The 20737-nt window shown below is 56.3% G+C and overlaps 1 protein-coding gene across 1 annotated transcript in view; it reads right to left on the bottom strand.

Moving 5' to 3' along the window:
- Positions 1-20737, bottom strand: part of EVC (EvC ciliary complex subunit 1) — a 41910-nt gene that overhangs the window by 813 nt on the left and 20360 nt on the right. Inside the window, exons 12-20 of the mRNA XM_090267094.1 lie at positions 14755-14967; positions 13501-13610; positions 8805-9015; positions 7707-7913; positions 6635-6779; positions 4231-4342; positions 2111-2237; positions 890-983; positions 93-204 (exon numbers count right to left, since the gene is read on the bottom strand). Coding sequence (XP_090123220.1) covers positions 93-204; positions 890-983; positions 2111-2237; positions 4231-4342; positions 6635-6779; positions 7707-7913; positions 8805-9015; positions 13501-13610; positions 14755-14967 — 1331 coding nt within the window. The remainder of the gene's footprint in view (positions 1-92; positions 205-889; positions 984-2110; positions 2238-4230; positions 4343-6634; positions 6780-7706; positions 7914-8804; positions 9016-13500; positions 13611-14754; positions 14968-20737) is intronic.

The following is a 20737-nucleotide window of genomic DNA, read 5'->3' as shown; positions in this document are numbered from 1 at the left end:
GCCGGTCAGAACTTTGGTCCGGGTCCATCCGGATGCACACAGTAGGTGGTCAGTAAGCATCCCCAGGCACTACGCCCAGGACTCTCTTGTACCTGAACGATCCTGAGGGGTGTTCCCCAGCAGCAGGGTCATCATTGTTGGGCCCCCCAGGGTCCCCTCTCTCCCGCAGCGGGGGCTTCTTCCTTTTGGTCCTGAGGGGCTTCTCTGCAAAGACACATGAACACAGACATTGGCTCTGTGACGTCAGGCAAGTGACAGCTTCTCTCAGCCTCACTCCAGCCCGGCCTGACTTGACTGTCTCTGGGCCTGGGATGCACTTGGTACCTTATTGTGCATTATACCCATTTAACTTGTAAGGAGACCGAGGACCGGGAGGTAAAGTGATTTCTGAAGCCACACAGCCAGTCCCTGGCAGAACTGGGATTCAAACTCTGGTCCCCAGGCTCCCACGGTGTCTCTCCAGCAGCCAGCTGACTGGAGGTCTCCCAGAGCAGTAGGAAACTGAGACATAGGTTTTATTTTAAGAGACCTGTGTGTTTACACACCTTCCGGCCACTCTCCTGGCAGCAGGCTCCACACCCTGGGAGTTCAGTGAATTGTCTCCAGCAGGGGGAGACATTTCACAGATGGGGAAACAGAGTCAGAGATCAGACACAGCCAGCGAGCAGCAGGCCCAGCAACCGGAATTACTGATCGATGGAGAGGAAGGGGCCCCAGGGGTGTCCCAGCTGAGGCTGCTCACTTACAGACAAGGACACAAAAGCCCAGAGAGGGTAAGTATGGTGCCCAAGGCCACACAGCCAGCTAACGGCGGGCATGGGACCGGAACCCATATTCCCAGCGCAGAGAGCCCCCTGCTGCCCCCCCCCCCCCGCCCCCTATGATGTACCTGGCAGCCCGCGTTTACTGGAGAGCAGTTTGCTTTCGGCCAGGGGCACGCGGGCCAAGGCTGCCAGCTCGGAGACGAAGCCCTGCTCGGCTTCCTGAATGCAGAGCAAGAGCATCAGCTGGGTCCCTCCGCCAGGACGAGGCCGACCCTCTCAGGGCAGTGGCCGGGCTGTGTCCCCGGCGCGGAGAAGTCTCCCAGCAGCATCCAGGGTGGTCAGGAGCAGGGCAGAGGCACGTGCCAGGGAGGAAGCTGACGTGAACCAGCCCTGCCAGGTAGCTGTCCCCGCTCACGCCCCCCGGCCGCGGACCCGTGTAGCTGAGGCGAAGGCACTCAGTGCAGCCCCGGAGGCGGCGGCCGCGGACCCAGCACCCCCGCCGCTGCGGCCTGACTCCAGAGTCTGCGTTCTTGCCTCCCCGCCCCGGCTTAAGCACACAAAGCCGCACTCCACCCACCACTTACTAGCCTTGAACTTGGACAGTCCTTGACCTCTCGCAGGCTCAGTGTCCCCACCTGTGGCCAGGGCCCTGACTAACAGCAGCCTCCCCCTCGGTTGCTGGGGGCAGTGTCAGTTGGCACAGGGTCTGCTCTCAGCTCAGTGACTCCAGGACAGACCCTCAGTCAATGACTGTCAGCCACCCTCATCCTCGCCACTGCCACGCTGGGGGGTGTACCCTGACGGGGCCACCCCTCGGACGAGTGCCTCCATTCTGGAATATTTAATTTTTCTTAATGGCAGCCAAGTCGCCTGATAGCCGCACTTTATAATCACACACTGATGAGGTTTTCCTGTGATGAGACAGCCACTCTCCATCACAAGGACCGAGCTTCTGGTATGTTCTCCACAAAGTACAAGCCTCGGTCAAGCAGAACTGCCTAAATGACACTGCTGCGTGCCCTGACGCTGAGCGGTCCCCAGGGTGACGGTCCCCCCCACCCCACGCTCACTGGACAGGAGCCGATCTGTGCCCAGGGCCTGGCCTGAGTGGGCACTACAGGTGCCCCGTGGGATCCACACAGCCCCACGGCTTCAGGGCCACAGCGATCAGCGAGGCTGGTGTGTAATCAGCTGGTGAGGCTCACGGGGGCCTCGGGGCCCCCAGGGGCATGCAGTCCCCTCACCAAGGCCCCGTGCTGGCCTGTGACCCCAAGGCTAGCCTCTTGCTGCTCCCACCGCTCTAGCACACTGCCCGTGTTGCGCAGGCCTGTTTCCGAAGCTCGTACCTGCAGCCGGGTCTCCAGCTGCGCTTCCAGCAGGTCCAGGACGCCCGCCTTCCGCCGCCACGTTTCCAGGCGGACGCGCTGGTGCGCCGTGAACTGGGCCAGGAACTTCTGCTGCTGCGCCCGCATCCTGGCAGAGGGAAGGAGGGCTGTCAGTGCTGCCCCGACTGGCAGGGGGCCAGGGACCTTCCCCAGGGCCTGCGGCGTCCTGTGAGTTAGTGACTGAGAGCTGTCCCTGAGCCCTTGGAGCCGAGAGAGAAGAATGGCCATGATTGACTGCGGTCACATGAGAGCCTCTCCACCCACCGGCGGCCTCGTCAGGAAAGTGATTCACCCTTCGGGCTTTACAGAATCTCGGCACATTTTTCACTGGATCCTCGGGGTGTTTTGGTGACACCAGCAGGACAGAGAGCAAAAGAGTTGGGGGCAGGAGAAGCCCAGAGGGGCAGGGTGTCCCCAAGGCCCTGCAGCTGTGACATGGCTGAGCAGCAAGTGATGTCTTCACATGAGAGAACGATTGTAACCCTGGGCTGGGGGTGGGGGCATTCTCCTGAAGGGCTCACCCTTATTTAAAATTGCAGAATCATCCCAGCTCCTCCCCATAAACCAGACAGCCCCTATCCTAGGACGCCGCAGCCGAGAAACCATGAATGCCGCAGCCCAGTCCTTCCAAGTGGCAGAGGACTCAGCCAGGCAGAAAGTGGGTCCCTGATCCAGAGAAAGTCCCCCCACCCTTTCCGGAGCAGAGACCTCCCCCTGCCGGTGTGAATGCCCTCCCTTCCTCGGCTGCTACAAACAGGAACGTTGGAGCCCATCCTCCCTGTTTCCAGGATTATTCTCTGCCTTCTTCTCAGTCTTTTGTGGCTGATTTTCTAAAAGGAGCTGCATTTTTCTAGACCTGAAGGCAGAAGCCACCGTTAGCATCTCAGGCAGCTGCCCATGAAGTGCACCCGAAGGCACAAAATTCCACCTTGCTTTGCTGCATGCTGTTTCTCCTGCCAGGGCTATCTTTCCCCTCTTCTTAGTATTTGTCTGGCAAACTCCTATTCATCCTACAAAACCCCATCACCCATCCATCCCTCTGTGTATCCCTCCATGTATCCATCTATGCATTGACCCACCCATCTACTCTTTCATTCATTCATAGAAGTGGCTCTGGCCTGCCAGGCTCCGTGCTGGGTTTTGAGGTACAGGCGTGAATAAGAGACTCATGGTCACTGCCTTCACGGAGCTCCACCTGGGGCTGAGGAGACAGCTACGGACCAACCAGCCATGGTGCCGCCGAGGTCGGGGCTCGGCCTCAGCTGCCCCGGAAACCCCTCATCATCACAGGCGGCCCTGGCTTTTCTCCCACGGCGGCAGGCCATGCAATGTCCTGCACCGGCGTCCACGCCCCCGTCCCCAACACCTTGAAGATGTTGCATGACGTGGCAGTTGGGACTCTGCGGTCCCGGTTGGCGTTAGGACTTTAAGACTCGGAGATTAGCCCAGGTTACCCAGGTGGGTCTGTCACTGAGGCCTTAAAGGCAGAGAAGTCTCTCCAGCTGGAGTCAGATGTGGCGGAAGAAGGAGGCAGCGAGAGACCCTAGGTGTGACCAGCACTTGCTGCACTGGGACGGGGGCGCCGCATGCAGGGACCAGAGAGAGGCCTCCAGGAGGCCAGGGGACCCCAGCTGACGGCCACCAGGAAGCAGGGACCTCAGTTCTGCTAGGCATGGATTCTGCCAACAACCTGAGCCTCCCGTCAGAGCCCAGCAGCGGACACCTTGTTTTGGCCCCGTGGGACGTGGAGAAAGCAGAACGGCAAGGTACCCTGCCACCTGGTGCGGTATGTCGCGGGTCACCGCGAGGGCAGCAGCAGAGACACCGTCTGCCTCACTCCCTGCCTCCCCGCAGCTTCCTGGGGTCACTCTGGGAGACGCTGAGGTGTGAGTGAGGGGTGGGCTGTGTAATGCAACTTAGCAGGAGAAGTGAGGCCGGGGCCACACCCGATGGGCCGGGCCCTCGTAGGGGTGCGTGCTGAGCAGGGGGCCGGCCAGGGCTCCCAGGCTTCCGTGCCGGCGGGGGACGCTGAGAGAGAAACGTGACAGTCGGGGGCCGGCGGTGCCCTAGTGGGGACTCACCTCTGATGGATGCCTGGGGGTGCTTCACAAGTCCCACCCGCCACCTTGTCCCCTGACGAAGGGTCGCCGAGGTCTTGCTTTTTCCTCAGCTTGTAATTCTCCATTCTCTCTCCTGCAATGTGTAACACACGGCGATCAGGGGCACGTGTGAGGGCTCCCCTCTGTGCCAGGCTAAGGGGGGGGCTGGGTATAGGGGTCAGCAGGGCGCGCCTGCCCGCACAGTGCCATCAGCACCAGCCCTGGCCCACCCTGGGGGGCAGGGGGGTGAGGAGGTGGCAGCGGATTCTATCACTGCCTGCACCCGGCCGGAAGGCAATCACATCCTCCCTGCACTGCCCGGGGTTCCTTCTTGGCCCGGGAGAAAGCGGGGGCGCAGGAGGAGGATGGAACCCTAAGAGGCCACCTGCCGCAAACAGCCAAACCCACGCTAGCAGGGAGAACGATCGGACCCGCAGAGCTGTGGGTGTGCAGACAGATGCTCCCTTCGCAGACGCGGGTGCTGAAGTGGGTGCTTCCCAAGGGTCTGGGGGGTTGGGCCTCTGAAGTCCGAGGTGTACGGGACTACAGATCAGGACATGCTTCCATGACTTAGCAGCTGCACCTAACCAGCTGCTATGCCTAACTAACTAGCTGCCACACTTAACTAGCTGCCATGCCTAACTAGCTACCATGCTTAACTAGCTGCCATACTGACCTAGCCACTATGCTGACTTAGCTGCCATACCTAACTAGCTGTTACACTTTGCCACAGTTAACTAGCAGCCACCGTTAACTAGCAGCACACTAACTGCTATACTTGCCTAGTTGTCACAGCTAACTAGCTGCCACCATTAACTAGCAGCACACTGCTATACTTGCCTAGTTGTCACAGTTAACTAACTACCACGCTGACCTAGCCACTATGCTGACTTAGCTGCCATACCTAACTAGTTGTTACACTTTGCCAGTTAACTAGCTGCCATGCTTAACTAGCTGCCGTACTTGCTGAGTGGCCACAGTTAACTAGTTGCCACGCTGACCTAGCCACTGCGCTTAGCTGCCATACCTAACTAGCTGTTACACTTTGCCACAGTTAACTAGCTGCCACAGTTAACTAGCAGCACACTTACTGCTATACTTGCCTCGCTGTCACAGTTAACCAGCTGCCACGCTGACCTAGCCGCGATTCTGATGCAGCTACCACAGTCACCTGGCCTAGCTGAGAGGTGCCCAGCAGGCCACCTCCGTTCCTGGCCTGGGCTTTCTAGCCCTTAACGGGAGGTTTAACCGGGTGACCTCCAGGGGTGGGACCCTCTGTGAGTTTTAAATAAAAAAGAATTTACAGAATGAGGAAAAAGACAGGACGTCCATGTGGTTGGTTAAGCTCAGCTATGCTGTTTCAGCTCATTTCCTGGGCAATCCCCTCGTTAGAGCTGGGTGCTGGGGAAGCAGGAAGTCAGGGGCCAGAGAACGTACAGAGGGTTGACCGAACCCTAGTGCCACGGATGGGGAGACTGAGGCCTCGGAACGGGACGCGTGCACACAGGTCCTGGAGGTCCCAATCATGGCTGTCCCCTGCGGGCGAGACCGACCTCCCTTTGGAAAACCAGGAGGAAGGGCTATAGAGCCGGCATATTTCTGGGTATGTTGCAGATTTATCGGAATCCGGGGTTCAAATTCCCCAGGACAAGGGGACCACAGAGGCACAGCTGAGCGCGCTGAGAGCTATTAGATTTGCAGCACACCGCCACCAGGACCTCCCACCCATCCGTCCATTCACCTGGGACCAAGTGCCACTGCGATCCCCGGATAGTCCAGGCACCACCCTTCAGGGAACCTGGGTGGACCCTGTTCTGAGCGCGTGATGCAGGGAAGGATGTGACAAGGAGTGACCTTCAAGAAACTGGCTTTTGTCTATTATTACATGATGTCATTACTACCCTTGGGGACGCTGTCCATTCCATTCTGCAGAGTAACCATGTACGAGAGCCCATGGGGAAATTCTCAGGGGCCTGGGAACATTATATGGGCCGCTGGCCTGTCCTCACTCATGGTCACTGCAACAGCTTTAACTGAGGACCTTTCCATCTCTCTGGCCACCAAAAACCCCAGAATCCAAACCATGTCAGCACTAAGTAGGACTCTGATGACATTTGTCCCAGAGAATGGCCTGACTCCATGTCATGATCCTGGGCTGGTCGTGATTCATCTACTGGAACAAATCCTATTGTGCTGCACACAGATGTTTCTTCAAGCGCCTTTTCAAAAGGCTCTGGGGAACCAAGCAGGGCTTCAATGAGCAAAGGAAACATTAACATTATAAGATTTCCAAAAATGAAACTTGAAAAGCCTGCCGGGCCATCCGTCCCAGAGTCAGGGCTCGTGTGGCTCCAGGCTGTGGGGCTTCCCGGCGGAGGGACCGTACCCTGCAGGGTCCTCAGCTGCTCCAGTCTGCGCTCCTCGTGGTCCTGCATGGCCCTCCCCACCTGCCGGTAGTACGCTTGCACGAGCCGACTGGCGCCAGCGCTGGTCACGTAGACGCTCTCCACGGCCGCCTCCAGCAGGGTCCTCTGTGAGCAGGAGGGGAAGGGCTCAGCGACAGGCCACACGCGGTCCCCCTCCCCTTGGCTTGGCTCTCTTCCTCTACCCGCTCCCGACCCAGACGGGTCAGGGAGCAGGCAGAGCGCGCGCGGCTGCAGGAAAGCAGCTGGTAGGTAACACAGGCCGGGCACGGGAAGGCTGACAGGTGTTCGCATGGAAAAGGAAGAAAGTCTGTGTTGCATGCGCTCGCAGCGGGAAACCCACTTCTGCCCCTCCCTGTATTGTTCTCCTTGGTCAGGGATGGTCTGAGGCTGGTGCGTAACCCTGGCGACTAGATGCAATGTTAGGGAAAGTCTGCTCGGGGCGGGGGGCATCCCTTCCCAACATTAAGGCAAAGCCTCGGGGCGAGGAAAAGGCTGCCGTGTTCCTCTTTCCCCTTGGAATGCAGATCTGATGTCCGGAGGGCTAGTGGCCACTTTGACACGATGGGGCAACAAACTAGCACTAAGAACAGCAGATCAGAAAGCAAGAGCCGGGTCCTTGGTCACATCCCAGAGTCTGTGCCGGAACTCCCTGCCTCCACATTTCTTGTTACTTGGGATGAATAACTTCTATTTGTTTGAGTCATTTTAGTAGGACTTTCTGTTACTTGCAGTTACATGCATTCCTCAATGACACGCATTCCAAAGCAGAAAAGAGAGGAAATGCTGAGATCCCCCCATCCCTGGAGACGTGAGGCCTGGGTTACCATCCCTACCAAGGTTAAAGGTTATCATCCTTTACTTGGTCAAATGACGGGCAACCTTCAAAAGGCCAGAAGCCCCCAGGCGGGGGCAGTGCCGACCAGTGCCCAGGCGGCTGCTGCTCTGTCCAGGCTGTCCTCTCGTCTGCCCCTGTCCTCCTCCCGCCCCAGTTGCCTTGGCCTTGGGTTTCTGGGGATGAGGGTTGGCGTGCACCTTTAAGTCCTCCCGGTCCTTGGCCCGGCTCCTGGTGGCCGCGGTCCGCGCGTGGCCCAGCAGCGCCCGCCCGATGGCACGCTCCGTGTGCTGCTGCAGGAGCCGCCCCGCCTCCTGGGCCTCGGCCAGGAGCTGCTGCTGAAGCTGCAGCCGCGTCTGCTGCACCTCCTCCTCCAGCCTGCTGGTCTCCTCCAGCACGCGTGCCTCCTGGACAGGAGAGGACGGGGCAGGGAGAGGGACGAGCCCACGCTGCTGCCCCACACAGGAGCTCCGGCCAGGACTGGGACGTGGCGCCGCCCTGCCCAGGGCCCAGGAAGGTGGGGGAAGGGATGCAGAAGGGGCAGAAGTGGGGGCCTCTGGGCTTGCAAAACCCAGCACAATGGATGAGCTAGGTGTCTGTTGAAGGTGCCCCCTCAACCCAAGGCATTTATTGAGGACCAGCTGTGTGCTCAGTGCCATCTGTAGCCTGTCACATATACCAGAACTTCCTCATTCTTCCCGAACACCGTGAGGCCTGAACAGTAGGTGTGATGAGGGCATAGGGGGCTCAGAGATGTTGAGTAACTTTCTAAAAGTCACACAGCAGAGCTGGGTTTTGGAGCCAGCTCTGAGTCTGAGAGTCACCTGGGACCTCACGGAAGCCAAAGCAGGGCCCGTGGGGTCCGGGCCATCGCCTTTCCTTGTATGAATATAAGTCAGAGAAGGAGGGGGACAGCCTGCTTCCCACTGAGCTCTCCTGGGCAGAGCAAAACAGTGGGAGCTTGTCCCTCACTAATGAGCCGGAAACACCAGCTGCTCCGATAGCTGTGTGGCTCCCTGAGACCCGGAGTCAGCCTGCTTGGGTTCAAGTCCCAGCCCTGTAACTGACAGGTTCTTTCTTTGGATCTGTTAAAACGGATCCCAGGACCCACACTTCCCACTCTCCTGGGGCGACTGTACATAGCTCTGCTCTGATTTCATATGCATTTTCAGCATAATTCCCATCATAGCACACACCAGAGCCCCAGCAGGGTGGCCACTGTCCCCGCCCTGCAGCAGCAGGTGTGGCGGGGTCTGGGGTCTGGCCCAGATGGGTGTGGGCCCAGGTGGCACACTCACCAGGGCTCTGAGCAGCTGCCACTGGTGCTCATCCAGACACTGGGAGGAGCCCTGCTCCAGGGCGTGTTGCTCCTGCAGCTCCTGGAGGAGGCTCTTCTTCCCCGACAGCCGCATCTGGGCCAGGGTGGCGACGGCGTGGCCGCGCAGAGCCAGCCTCCGGAGGGCGGAGCGCAGGAGCAGGTCATGGCCCTGCAGGACGCACCGCACAGACCTTGGCGAGAGGGGAGTGGGGCTGGGGTCAGTGCTCTCAGCGTCTCTGAGTGGGATGGTCAACGTCACGACGGGCCACCTCGGCTGGGCCCCGGCTGCCTGCGCGTGTGACCCAGCGTTATTCCGGGGGTTTCCGGAGGGTGTTTCTGGGTGAGAGCAACCTTTACATCAGTAGCCTGAGAATGCAGTGCCCCTCCTAGTGTGGGCGGGCCTCTCCCAGTCAGCTGAACGCTTGAAGCCGAGAGAAGGCTGGCTCCCCCCACAACGGGAGGGACTGTCTCCCGGCTGACTGCCCGGGACTGCGGCACCCCCTTTTTCCTGCCTTGGGGCTCAGACTGAGATACTGGTTCTTCCTGGGTTTTGAGCCTGCTGGCTGTCTGACCAGACTTGATGCCATCAGCTCTCTTTGTTCTTAGACCTTCAGACCTGGGACTGGAACTACGCGCGGGCTCTCCCGCGTCTCCAAGTCGCCAACCACAGATACTGCCACCTCTCAGCTCCTTGCCCCGCTTTCTGTCTCTACAGGTACAGATACACACACACTCACATGCACACACATACAGGCACACACAGAGACACACACAAACACACACAACACACATACACGCATGCACACACACATGCGCGTGCACACATATATACACACACACACACATACACACACACACCCATCTCATTGGCTCTGTCTCTCTGCCAAACCCCAGTACACCGAGCTACCCAGAAATGCCCGGAGAGTCACACCCCACCACAGAGGGCCTTCCAGAGGGCGCAGGCTGGGATTCTCTTGTCTCTCGCTGCCCATCCTCTCAGGGTACACAGCAGGGCCCTACGTAGCCATCTGTTCCTTTATCGGCCTTTGTCATGTGGCCACACCCCGCCCCCACTCGCAGGCGCACAAGCAGCTGCCTTCAGTGCGCAGCCCCTTGAATTTCTCATGTAACACGCAGAATGAACACACCCAGAACTGAAGCCATGAGCTGTTTTTGAGTCCCTATCCTAGTGACTCAACTAGGAAACCTGGGTCTACCAGAGGCCCAGCATGTGGTTTTGTAAACAGAAGTATTTGCTGACAGCCTGGAAAGCCGAACAGGGCATCGGCAGCCGGCCCGCCGAGGTGAGGAGACCCGCCAAACACTCCCAGCTTCCACCGGGGGGCCCGTGTCGCAAGAATAGGGATCATTCTGGAACAAAGGCCTAATTTTCAGTCAGCTGGACTCACAGATGGAGTGAGCAGCTGATCTGCCTCTATCTGAAATCTCTGGTAGAAGTAAGGTAGGTCTTCCCTGAAGGAAGACTCCATTATTTAAAGTCTTAAATTATCTCGACAGTTATCAGTCACAGGGTCTAGTTTTCAATGAAAATAACCAGACTTGCAAACAGGAAAGAATTGGCCAAAAAGAAAGAGAAAAAAAAACAGACACTGGAAGCATGCCACCAGATGTTGAATACTGAACTAATCAGACATGAACTTTAAAGGAGTTACAATGAACATGGTCAAGAAAGTAAATGAGATGGACACTTGCGGCAGAAAACTGAAAACCGCGGGAAGAACCAAATGGAAATCTTAGAGCTGGAAACAGAGGAACCGACAGTAAGAACTCAGTAGGTGGACTCACAGCAGGTAGGACACGCCCGAAGAGAGTGTGACCTGGACAACAGCCCCAGATGAGTATCTAGGCTGAGCCCCAGAGAACAAAAGAATGAAAAATAAAGAATAGCACATAAGAGACACATGGGACAAGCGAGAAGTTCCAATAAAGGTGTAACTGGATCCCCAGAAAGAGCAGGGAGAGAATGGGCAGAAGAAATAGTTAAAGAAATAATGGCTGAGAATTTTCAAACACGGATGAAAGACAGCAAATCACAGATTCAAGATGCGCAACAGATGATTATTAAACAAACAAAATATATACACAAAACCACATGCATGTTTAGGAATGTTATAATAAACCAATGAAAACCAAAGAACAAAGAAAATCTTAAAAGGAGCCAGAGACAATTGAAATCAGAAGACAATAGATTGTCTTTATACCAAAAAACAAACAAAAACAACCGTGGTACATCTACACGACGGAATGCTATGCAGCAGAAAGAAAGAAGGAACTCCTGCCATTTGCGACAACATGGATGGAACTAGAGAGAATTATGCTTAGTGAAATAAGTCAGGCAGTGAAAGACAAATACCGTATGATCTCACTTATAAGAGGAATGCAATGAACAATAAACTAATGAGCAAAACAGAACCAGAGACATGGAAACAAGGCACAGATTGACAGCTGTAAGAGGGGAGGGGGAGGGGCATTGACTGAAAGAAGGGGAAGGGATTAGTCAAAGAGCGCATACGAAGGACCCATGGACTTGGGCGTGGGGGGCGGACTGGGTGGAGGGGCATGAAGAGGGGAGAAATGGGACAACTATAATAGCATAAACAATAAAACAATAAACACGTATTCAAAAACAGCAATAAAGCTATGGTTCCACACCCAATGAGAGTATTCGCCCCAAATGAAGATGCGAGAGACATTTTCAGACAAACAAACCCTGAGAGAATTTGTCCCTAGCAGATCTGACGTCACAAGAAGGCCAGGCAAAGGAACATCATCCCAGGCGGAAGCTTGAGGATACAGGGAGGAGTTAAGAGAAGCGGAAGGTAAACGTGTGAGGACGTCCGCATGAATACCGGTGGCGTGAAGCAGTAACATCTAACCGGGTTAAAAATAGCGGAAAACTACAGCACAAGAAAGGCCTCCCGGGAGGGAGGAATAAATGCAATGAAAGGGGGTTGCTCTGTCTAGGAAGAGGGCCTCTAGTAATGCACATCAGATTCTGAGGAGCCAGGATATGATTACAAATCTCTGAACCGCTAACAGCACCGTAAATGAGAGCGCAAACAGAATAATAAAGGCACTCGATGCAAAAGAAGTCAGGAGCAGAGAGAAGAAAGAACATAGCGCAGGGCAGACAAACCTAAAAGAAACAGAAAGATGAAGATCTAAACCCCAAATCTATCAGCATGTGGGTTTACATGAAACGTACATGGACCGAATGGTAGCCCAGCTAAAAGACGCAGGCTTCCAGGACACATTTGCTTCACATTTGCTCCACCAGGGGTCCCTGCGGCAGCCTGCATGGGCATCCCTCTCCTCGGCCTGGGCCTTCCCCGCGTTATCCGAGGCTGCAGCTCTGCACCTGCTTCTTGCTGAACCCACAAACCAGCTTCCTGAAAAGGTTGGGCAGCGACCCAAACAGTTCTAGCGAGATACTTTTCTCATACGAAATAAGGAAAAGAAATCATTGTCAGCCACTTGAAAAACTGTGCTGTACCCACAGTTTTCCCCTGGCTGGTTTGGCTCAGTGGATTGAGCGTCGGCCTGCGAGCTAAGTGTCGCTGGTTCGATCTTCCAGTCAGGGTACATCAGAGAAGGAAAACTCTGACTCCAAAAAACCTCCGCTGCCTTGCGGCATACCTCTTCAGGGGAAAGGCTAAGGGAGTAAACCCCGACAGAAAATCTGGAGCCGGAGTCCCTAAGGCGGTTTGACGTTGTAGTCAACACCGGCAACTCCTGCGGCGCACCTGAAGCCAAGCTGTATTGACTCCGTCTTTCCCTTGGACCCTTCAGCTGCGAAGAGAGGGGGGGTCTGCTGCATGGGCAACAGCAGACCCTCCATATCACCCCGCCCAGGCTCTGTAGCTTCAGCTTCACTGGAGAGGCCACTCCAGCGTCATCGCAAGATGTCGATTCAACACGGGAGGAGACAGATACCGTGTCACTCCCGAGTCGGACTGCACAGCCATTCTCGGCGGTGCAGATAGACTCTTAAGAAGCTACACCATCGTCTCTCGAGACGGACGGCTGCCGACCCACAGTTACAGCAAAAATATAGAAACAAGAATATACAAATGTATCAATAGATGGGGAGTGACTGGAAATGGGCACATGGGGCCTTTGGGGCGGGATGAAAATGGTCTAAATTTGGGTCGTGGCGATGGTGCAGAATTCTGTAAATTTACTAAAAACCATTGACTTGTACACTGAAAATAATGTATGGAAATTACTCTTCCAAACAGGTGTCTCAGAAAGCACGCAGGAAAGACAGCCCTATGACGTGTATATTATTAGCCCCATTTTATAGATGAAGCAATTCAGGGTAAGGAGCGATAAGTCGCTGGCCCAGACCAATTGTGACTCCGCGCCCTTCCGCGCAGCACGCACCCTGTCCTCACTCACACGGCGTGGGGCAGAAGCAGGTGCACGGTTGTTTGGGTGGAAAATAACAATAATTAATCAATAATAAACTCATTCATGGACTCACAGCTGAAAACCTACTTTTGCCCTGCCCTGTACTTAAAATGTGGTTGGTTTCAAAACCACCCTGTAAAAGGCAGGGGCCGGTCATGTGTCCCCCTTACAGATGAGGACGCTGGGGCTGGCACGGGGCGTCCCCCAGGACACGGGGCCCGAGCCCTTCAGGGAGCAGTACTCACTCTTCGCTGAGGCCACCAAGCCGGCCCAACACTTGGTGGGTGACGCTCTCCTGGTCGTCCCGCAGGTGGGTCTGCAGCACCGCGGACAGAGCGTGCTCCTCCATCCACACCTACACCCCAGACAGAGGGACAGGGGTCAGCGCAAGTCCATCCCACCCATGACTGCTTTGTTGGAACGTGCCCTTTGTTTCTTGTTTAAAGTCCTCCCACCGTCCCTGATTTCATTAACATTTTCTCTTCTATTTTCTTCTAAAGACTTAAAATGTCTCCTACTTGCATTTTACCCAATAAAACATTTAATACTTATTTTCTGTGGTGTGAGGAAGGGACCCGGTTTTCTCTGGACGTATGGCTGCTAACTGTGCCAGCACCTTTATTAGACAGTTTATCATTTTATGACTGGCTGCCATGCCACCTTGTATCATGGGGTTTCCATATGTACATAGTTTCCATGTGCACACACACCTCTGTCTGTGCTGTGTCTTTTTTAAAAGAAATTAATTAATTAGTTTATTTATTTTTAGAGAGAGGGGAAAGGAGAAAGAGAGGGAGAGAAACATCACTGTGTGGTTGCCTCTCACTCGCGCCCCCAACTGGGGACCTGATGTGCAACCTGGTCATGTGCCCTGACTGGGAATCGAACCAGCGACCCTTGGCTCGCAGGCCGACGCTCAATCCACTGAGCCACAGCAGCCAGGGCTGTGCTGTGTCTTTTATCTTTTATTATGTGGGTCTGTTCATTTCTGCACCCATACCTGCCTTGACCAGGGATCGAACCCACAACCTAGGTGTGTACCCTGACTGGGGATCGAACCCACAACCCTTAGGTGTACGGAACGATGCTCCAACTAACTGAGCCACCTGGCCAGGGCTATATACATGGTTTTAATAATGAAGTAGACTCTCTGTAGAACAGGAGTCCCGTGTGTGCAGCCCCTAACCCCCACCCCGTCCCCCATCCACGGTCCTGTGAATGACCTTCTATCGTTTCTTCTGAATGAACAGGTTTTGCTGGTCTTTCTCAATGGAGCAACTGAAAGCATCATCTACTGACTTCCTGTCCTGGGGCAGGAGGGCTGTGCAACCCCCCCACCCCACCCCACACTGAGGGCTCCGGCGGGAGGCTGGCAACCAGAATCCTGGTAGAGCACCTAGCAAAGGCCCGAGGAGATGCTCAGTGAACGGAACCTCCCATCATTCCTCCTGCATTTCAGAAATGCGGACTCTAGCCCCAGTTTTACAAACTGCCCGCACCTGCTCTTCTTGGTCCAAGAGATCTTGGGACAACTTCCACTGCTGCTTCCGGAAGCGATCCGACTTTGCCAGCTGCCGGGCGGCGTCCTCCTTGGCCTCCTGCCTCAGGTACTCACACTCGTCCCGGGAGAGGCCGGTCACGCCGGGGAGCGTCCGCAGGAACAGGGCATCCACCAACGTCCGGAATGTTTCCACGGTGCCGCGGTAGAGCTCCTGGCACCGAGAGGGCCGGACGACAGAGGCACACGTCACACCCACGGCAGTCCAGAGCGTGGAAGGACAAGACGTGGACGTTAAAGAGTTGTGCCTTCTCTGCTCATGAAAGCCAGAGCCACTCTTAAACCCGAACGCAAAGAGCTGGAGACTAGGAAAAGCAACACTGCTTAGTTTAAAAGGAACCAACCAGGCTTCTTAGAATGAGAGAATGTGGTCCGATTGTTTGAAGCCCGTGTACAGGTTCAGTGGCAGCTCGTGCAGCGGAAGAGAGAATTAGGAGCTAGAAAGTCCGAAGGAAGTACGGAGAGACGAAGGACGGAAACTATGGGCACGATAAAGGCATCATTGCAATGAGAAATCCAACATTTTTCACTGGAGTCCCCAAAGGAGAGAAAAGAGAGCCCAGGCAGAAGCAATGTTTAAAGTGATAATGGCTTAGAAATTTGCCAAAACCGATCAAAGAAATTCGCAGGTGAGAAAAGCGTGGCCTCATCTGTGCAATAAGAGAGAAGGTCAGCCAATTTCTCAAGTTCACCCATGAGGCCCTGGCGCTCGGGCCCAGCCCCCTGATTTTAGCCTTGATACTCGCATATAAATTTACTTGAAAATGAATGAATGAGGGTTATTGTTAAAAACTAGTAAGCTAAGGTCATGTTTTGCTACACCAGCAGGGGATGAAACAGCCTTGAAGAAGAAGAGCGTGACTAGAAACAAAGGGGTGTCCTCTGTCACGCTTCCAGCAGAAGGGGTGAAAGCCGAAGTCCGTATGCACTTAATGACCCTGCCCAAACTGATGCTCTCTGCCGCGTTCACAGAACAGAGCAGATGAGGAAAAACACTTTACAAAATTTAAGTTTCATGCATAAGAAACACTTTTAGCAAAACAGAAATGGAAGGAAACTTCCTTAACCTGAAAAAAAACAAAGCCAAAAACTATAGCAAACACTATCTATACCTAAGGGTGGCAATTATAAAACAACATTAAGAAAAAATTAAAAAAGAAGATAAATGAAATAAGACTGAAATAAATACATGGCTATACCACGTTTCTGGATTGGAAGACTGATGTCGTAAAGATGTTAATTTTACCAAAATGTCTACAAGTTACAGATGCTAACCAAACTGGTGGCGATACCAAACCCGTGGAGACCACGGACTGAATCTACACGTATTCTGTAACTCAGCAGTTCCACTCCGTGGTCACTGCCCCAGAGAAAGGCGCGCACAGCACGTCAGACAGGGAAGTGCACGCCAGCAGAATGCGTCCCAGTCTGAACTGAGCAGTCACACAAATGTCCGTAGTGGAACAGCTAAAGGGTGACGTATTGACACAACAGACGCACACACCCCGAGGAGGAAGAATGACCTGCCACACGTGACAACAAGGATGAATCTCACAAGCATCCAGCTGAGTGACAGAAGCTTGCCCCACAAGAGCACGTGCCACACGGTTCCATTTGTATGAAAGCAAGAGGCTGATGTCCGAGTGAGCCGGGATCTGGCTCCTGTGAGGGCACTGGGCTTAGGAAGGGGGTGTGAGGGGGCTTCTGGGGGCCTTGCCAAGGTCGCTTTCTTTACCGGGGAGACGGCTGCCCAGATGGAGTTTTAATAACCATTTGTTACTCCCTGAGTTTATGTGCTAGCCACTTCTTTGCGTGTGTGATAATTCCCAATAAAAAAGGCTTACACCTATGGGACTGATTTACATTTTCCTCCAGCCTCTGCAAACCCCAGTGCTCTGCCAGGAGACAGGTTTTTAAAACCAGTTCTCCCGCCTTGGATGTGATCATTCCCTGGCAGAGGCTGGGGACCCACCTTCTTCTTTTTCCTCCGTGACTGTAACACCACAAAATGGGCTGTTTGCAAATTCCGGGAAGGTTAACGTAAAAGCTGCATGGTCCATTAACCTAGGCTCCTTCTAATAAAAAACACGCTGTGTCCCGTCTGCTCCCCTGAAAGAGTGACATCTGCAGTCCCTGCCACATGCTCTGACAGGCCGAAGAGCGCACCGCATGCCACTTGATGCTGACGCAGCTCCTTCGGGAGATACTGATTCATTCTGGGCCTGAGATAGAACCGGAATGAACGTGTGGCATTTCTCTGGGGGCGTGTGTGAGGGTCAGGACAGCCGGGGAGGGGACCCTGGTGGGGAGGGAGGCTGGACGCAGGCCTCAGCCCTGCACTGTCCCTCGGACAGAGGCACCAGGAAGCCGGGCTGAGGCCAACGTGCGCCCTGACGCGGTGCCTTCCCCGGATTCCGCCTCTGCAGCCTGACCCAAGTGGTCACGTGCCCCTCCCCAGGCTTCCCGCAGAGAAACGCCTCGGGGCAGGGATGGTGCACACGTGGGGACCCTGGACAAGGGGGGTGTGATTTTCTCATCTGTAAAAGGGGTGCAGGACTGCGAACACAGTACCATTGAGGGCCGGTTATAACGCATGATGACGCAGCACGACGGAGAGCAAGCGTCCCTGGCCACGCGACTGCGCAGGGCCTTCCTCCCCGGCCCCCCAGGAATGGGGGGACCTTCCTGTCCTCTGACTCTGGGTTCAGTCACGTGACTTGGCCAGCCTCTACAACGCTGTGGGCGTGAAGGGTGCCGGGGTGCAGGCTGGACCCCCGACTTTGCTGCGGGAAGGACACTCCCAGGCTCACCCGTGGGTCTGTGGGGAAACGAGGGGCGGACGGGCCTGCTGCGCTCGTCGAGCCCGGCCGCTGCCCTCTGGCCAGGCCCTGACCGTGAGGCTAGGTCACCGTCGTCCCGTGTGCTTGTGATTATGGGACACGTCCCTACACAGCAGGGGCCCTTGGCAGCCGTGGTCCAGAGATGGTCACCCTCAAAACCAGCGTAGGTTCGCCCTGCAAACGTCTCCTCAGCACCTCCTGCGGGCTCTGAGCCGGGGGCCCGGCCGTGCGCAGGCAGACACGGACCCCAACCTCTGGGGGTGCGTGGCCTGGGGGGTAAGGTGTGGGCACGTGTGACGGTGGGTGGGGTGGAAGCTCTAGGGACAGACCCGCGGATCTGACGGGTCTGGAGAGGCGTCCAGAAGGGCTCTCTGAAGGAGTGACCTTTAATGGAGACAATAAGGAGGACAAGCAAAACGGAGGGAATGCAGGGAACTGTGTCTCAGGCAGAGGAAAAGCACGTGCAAAGGCACTGGGGCGGGAGGGACCAGCGCACCTTTGGGGACCGAGGGATGCCTGAGGCTGGCTGGAAGGAAGTGAGTGAGGGGCATGGCTCCAGGTCGGCGGCCAGGGGTCCGGGTCACGTAAGCCTGTGGGCTACGCCAGGAGGGCTGCTCACGGGCCAGGTGGGCTGGGGCTCCTGGGTCAGACTGGGCGGGTCTTTGGGGCCAAGTCAGATGGGTCTGGTGGGTCGGCTCCTGTGGGCACTCCATAGACCAGGCTGGCCGGTCATCACGGGCCGTGTTAGGGTGTCGGGCTTCATCGTGATGGCCGCGGTTGTCATTCTGGGGTGTCATTTTGGGCTGTTATGTGGGCTCCTTCATGTGCTCAGTCTACAGGGAAGGACGCCAAGACTTCCCAGAGCAGAGAGGTTAGGTGACGGGGGCAGGGCCACCCGGCCGGTGCGCAGCCAGAAGAGGCCCGCCCTCGGCCTGGCCCGGCCGCCCTCTGAGCGTCCGCACCTCCTCGCAGGCAGGGGAGCTGCTCGGGGAAGTTACTGAAAGAAGGGGGCGTGGCAACCACCCGGCAGGCGGTACCAGGGCGGCTCTGGCAAGCTTTACTTTTGCAAATAAAGAAAACAGATTAACGGCCGCAGTAGCTCCATCAAGTGAAAGCGCAGAGCCACGCTGCCTTAGCCGCGGCCACAGAGGCGGTGTGTCGCCCGGGACCCGGGTCAAGGACCGTGCAAACCGACCCACCCTCCAGCACACCACGGCGACCAGGGGCAGGCAAAACAACGGCTCCCCTGGGTGCCCGTGTCCAAACGCCCGGAGCAGGCCACCTTCCACGGTCAAAGAGATTTCACAGGGGTGAGGAATTAAGGACCCTGAGACGGGGAGAGGAGCCTGGGCTACCCAGGTGAGTACAATGCAATCGCCAGGTCCTTATAAGGGAAAGAGGGAGGCGGGGGGGGGGGGGGGGTCGGCGAGGAGAGAGAGGGAGGGAGAGAGGGAGGGAGAGAGGGAGGGAGAGATGGGGTAATGGGAACTGAGGCAGGAGCACGACATCTCTGGCTTTGAGATGGAGGAGGGGCCACGAGCCAAGGAATGTGGGCGCCCCCAGAAGCTGAAAAAGCCAAGGAAACAGGCTGTCCCTTGGAGCCTCCAGGAGGAATGCAGTGCTGCTGGCACCCCCGTTTCAGCCCCGGGCCGCCCACGTTGGACTCCTGACCTCCAGAACCTGAAGGTAATAACTTCGTGTTACTTGCAGCCGCTCGCTGGCGGTAACTTGGCGCTGCAGCCGCAGAGCCCTAACACGCCGTCCTCAGAACGCCCCCGAATGACGCAGCTCCCTCACTCGCTGACGTACTCACTCATTTACGTATCCGTCACCCCTGGGCTACACCCTGGGGCACACGGCTGTGCCCTCGGGGAGGACAGCACGGCCCCCTCCTTCTCCCCAGTTGAAGGTGAGGAGCCCTAGGTCTGAATCCAGGCTCCCTGGCTGCGTGACCTTGAACCAAGTACCTTAACCTTTCACTGCTGTGCAGGAAGGAATTGACCTTGCTGCAAGAGAGCCCTGACCTTGCCCTGGCTCCTGGAGGTGACCCCTAAATTCTTGGGGAGTCCTCCCTGATGACAGCATCTTTGATTGCTGGGGCTGCCGGGCCCCATCACGGTGCGTGATAAGGTTGTGATTCGGGGTGGGGGTCTTGGCCACGTGGTGCCAGCTCACCCTGCAGGGAGCTGGGGGTTAAGGCCACCCTGGCGGGCAAGTGTTTCGATGTGATGGTGTCCCGGTGAAAACTGCGGCCACCGAGGCTCGGGAGAGCACCCGTGGTTGGCGGTGCACAGTGCTGTGTCACACGTCACTGTCGGGGGCTCAGGGCTGCTCACGCCTCCGCTGGGACAGGAGACGGAGCTTCATGGTGGGACCTCGCGGCCCTGGCCACGTGCCGTCTCTGGCTGACTTTAATCTGTACCTCCTGCTGCAATAATGCACGGCCGTGAGCACGGGGCTTTCCGTGTGCGTCCTTCAGAGAATTAAAGAACCGGAGGGGGACTGGGGGGCCTGGACTTGCACTTGGCATCAGAGGCGAGGGACGCTGTGGGGCGTGCCCTTGAACACTTCATCAGTGTCTGGTACCTTTGCCCCCTCTGAGGCCAGAGTTCCACGTTCTCTTACTCCCTCACCTGGAGTCCTGAGAGGGCCTGAGGCGGAGAAGCCCCGAGCTGGGCGGGTCTGCCCCCTGACCAGAGTCCCCTGGGAGCCTTTCAGGGGTCAGGAATCCCAGCACACAAGCAGGTCACGTGGCACTCGGCTCCCCGCCTGTCCTTGCAGGCTCATCTGGGCTTGGCCCAGAAATCTCTCTATGAGGCGCCGAGACGTGTCATTTAGTGGCATCTGTCTTAGCCAAGCTGAGACTTTGCTGTTTGTTGAAAGGTCAAGAGACAGTGGGAATTTAGGAAAAGGCGCTTTTCGCTGCAGCCTGAGAACCGGCAGGTGGTCATCAAATTTACCTCCCAGCGCCGTGCCCACCAGAGCATGATGGGCGACCTCCCTACAGAAAGGGAGAAATTATGCCTCTGTCGGCTGGGGCTGCGGAAGAGCCTCCCAGACTGCAAGGCGGGCGACCGTGCGAGT

This window comes from Furipterus horrens, unplaced genomic scaffold (assembly GCF_987537825.1).
Source record: "Furipterus horrens unplaced genomic scaffold, mFurHor1.1.pri manual_scaffold_2, whole genome shotgun sequence".
NCBI lineage: Eukaryota > Metazoa > Chordata > Mammalia > Chiroptera > Furipteridae > Furipterus > Furipterus horrens.
This window is presented reverse-complemented; position numbering and strand designations above follow the sequence as displayed.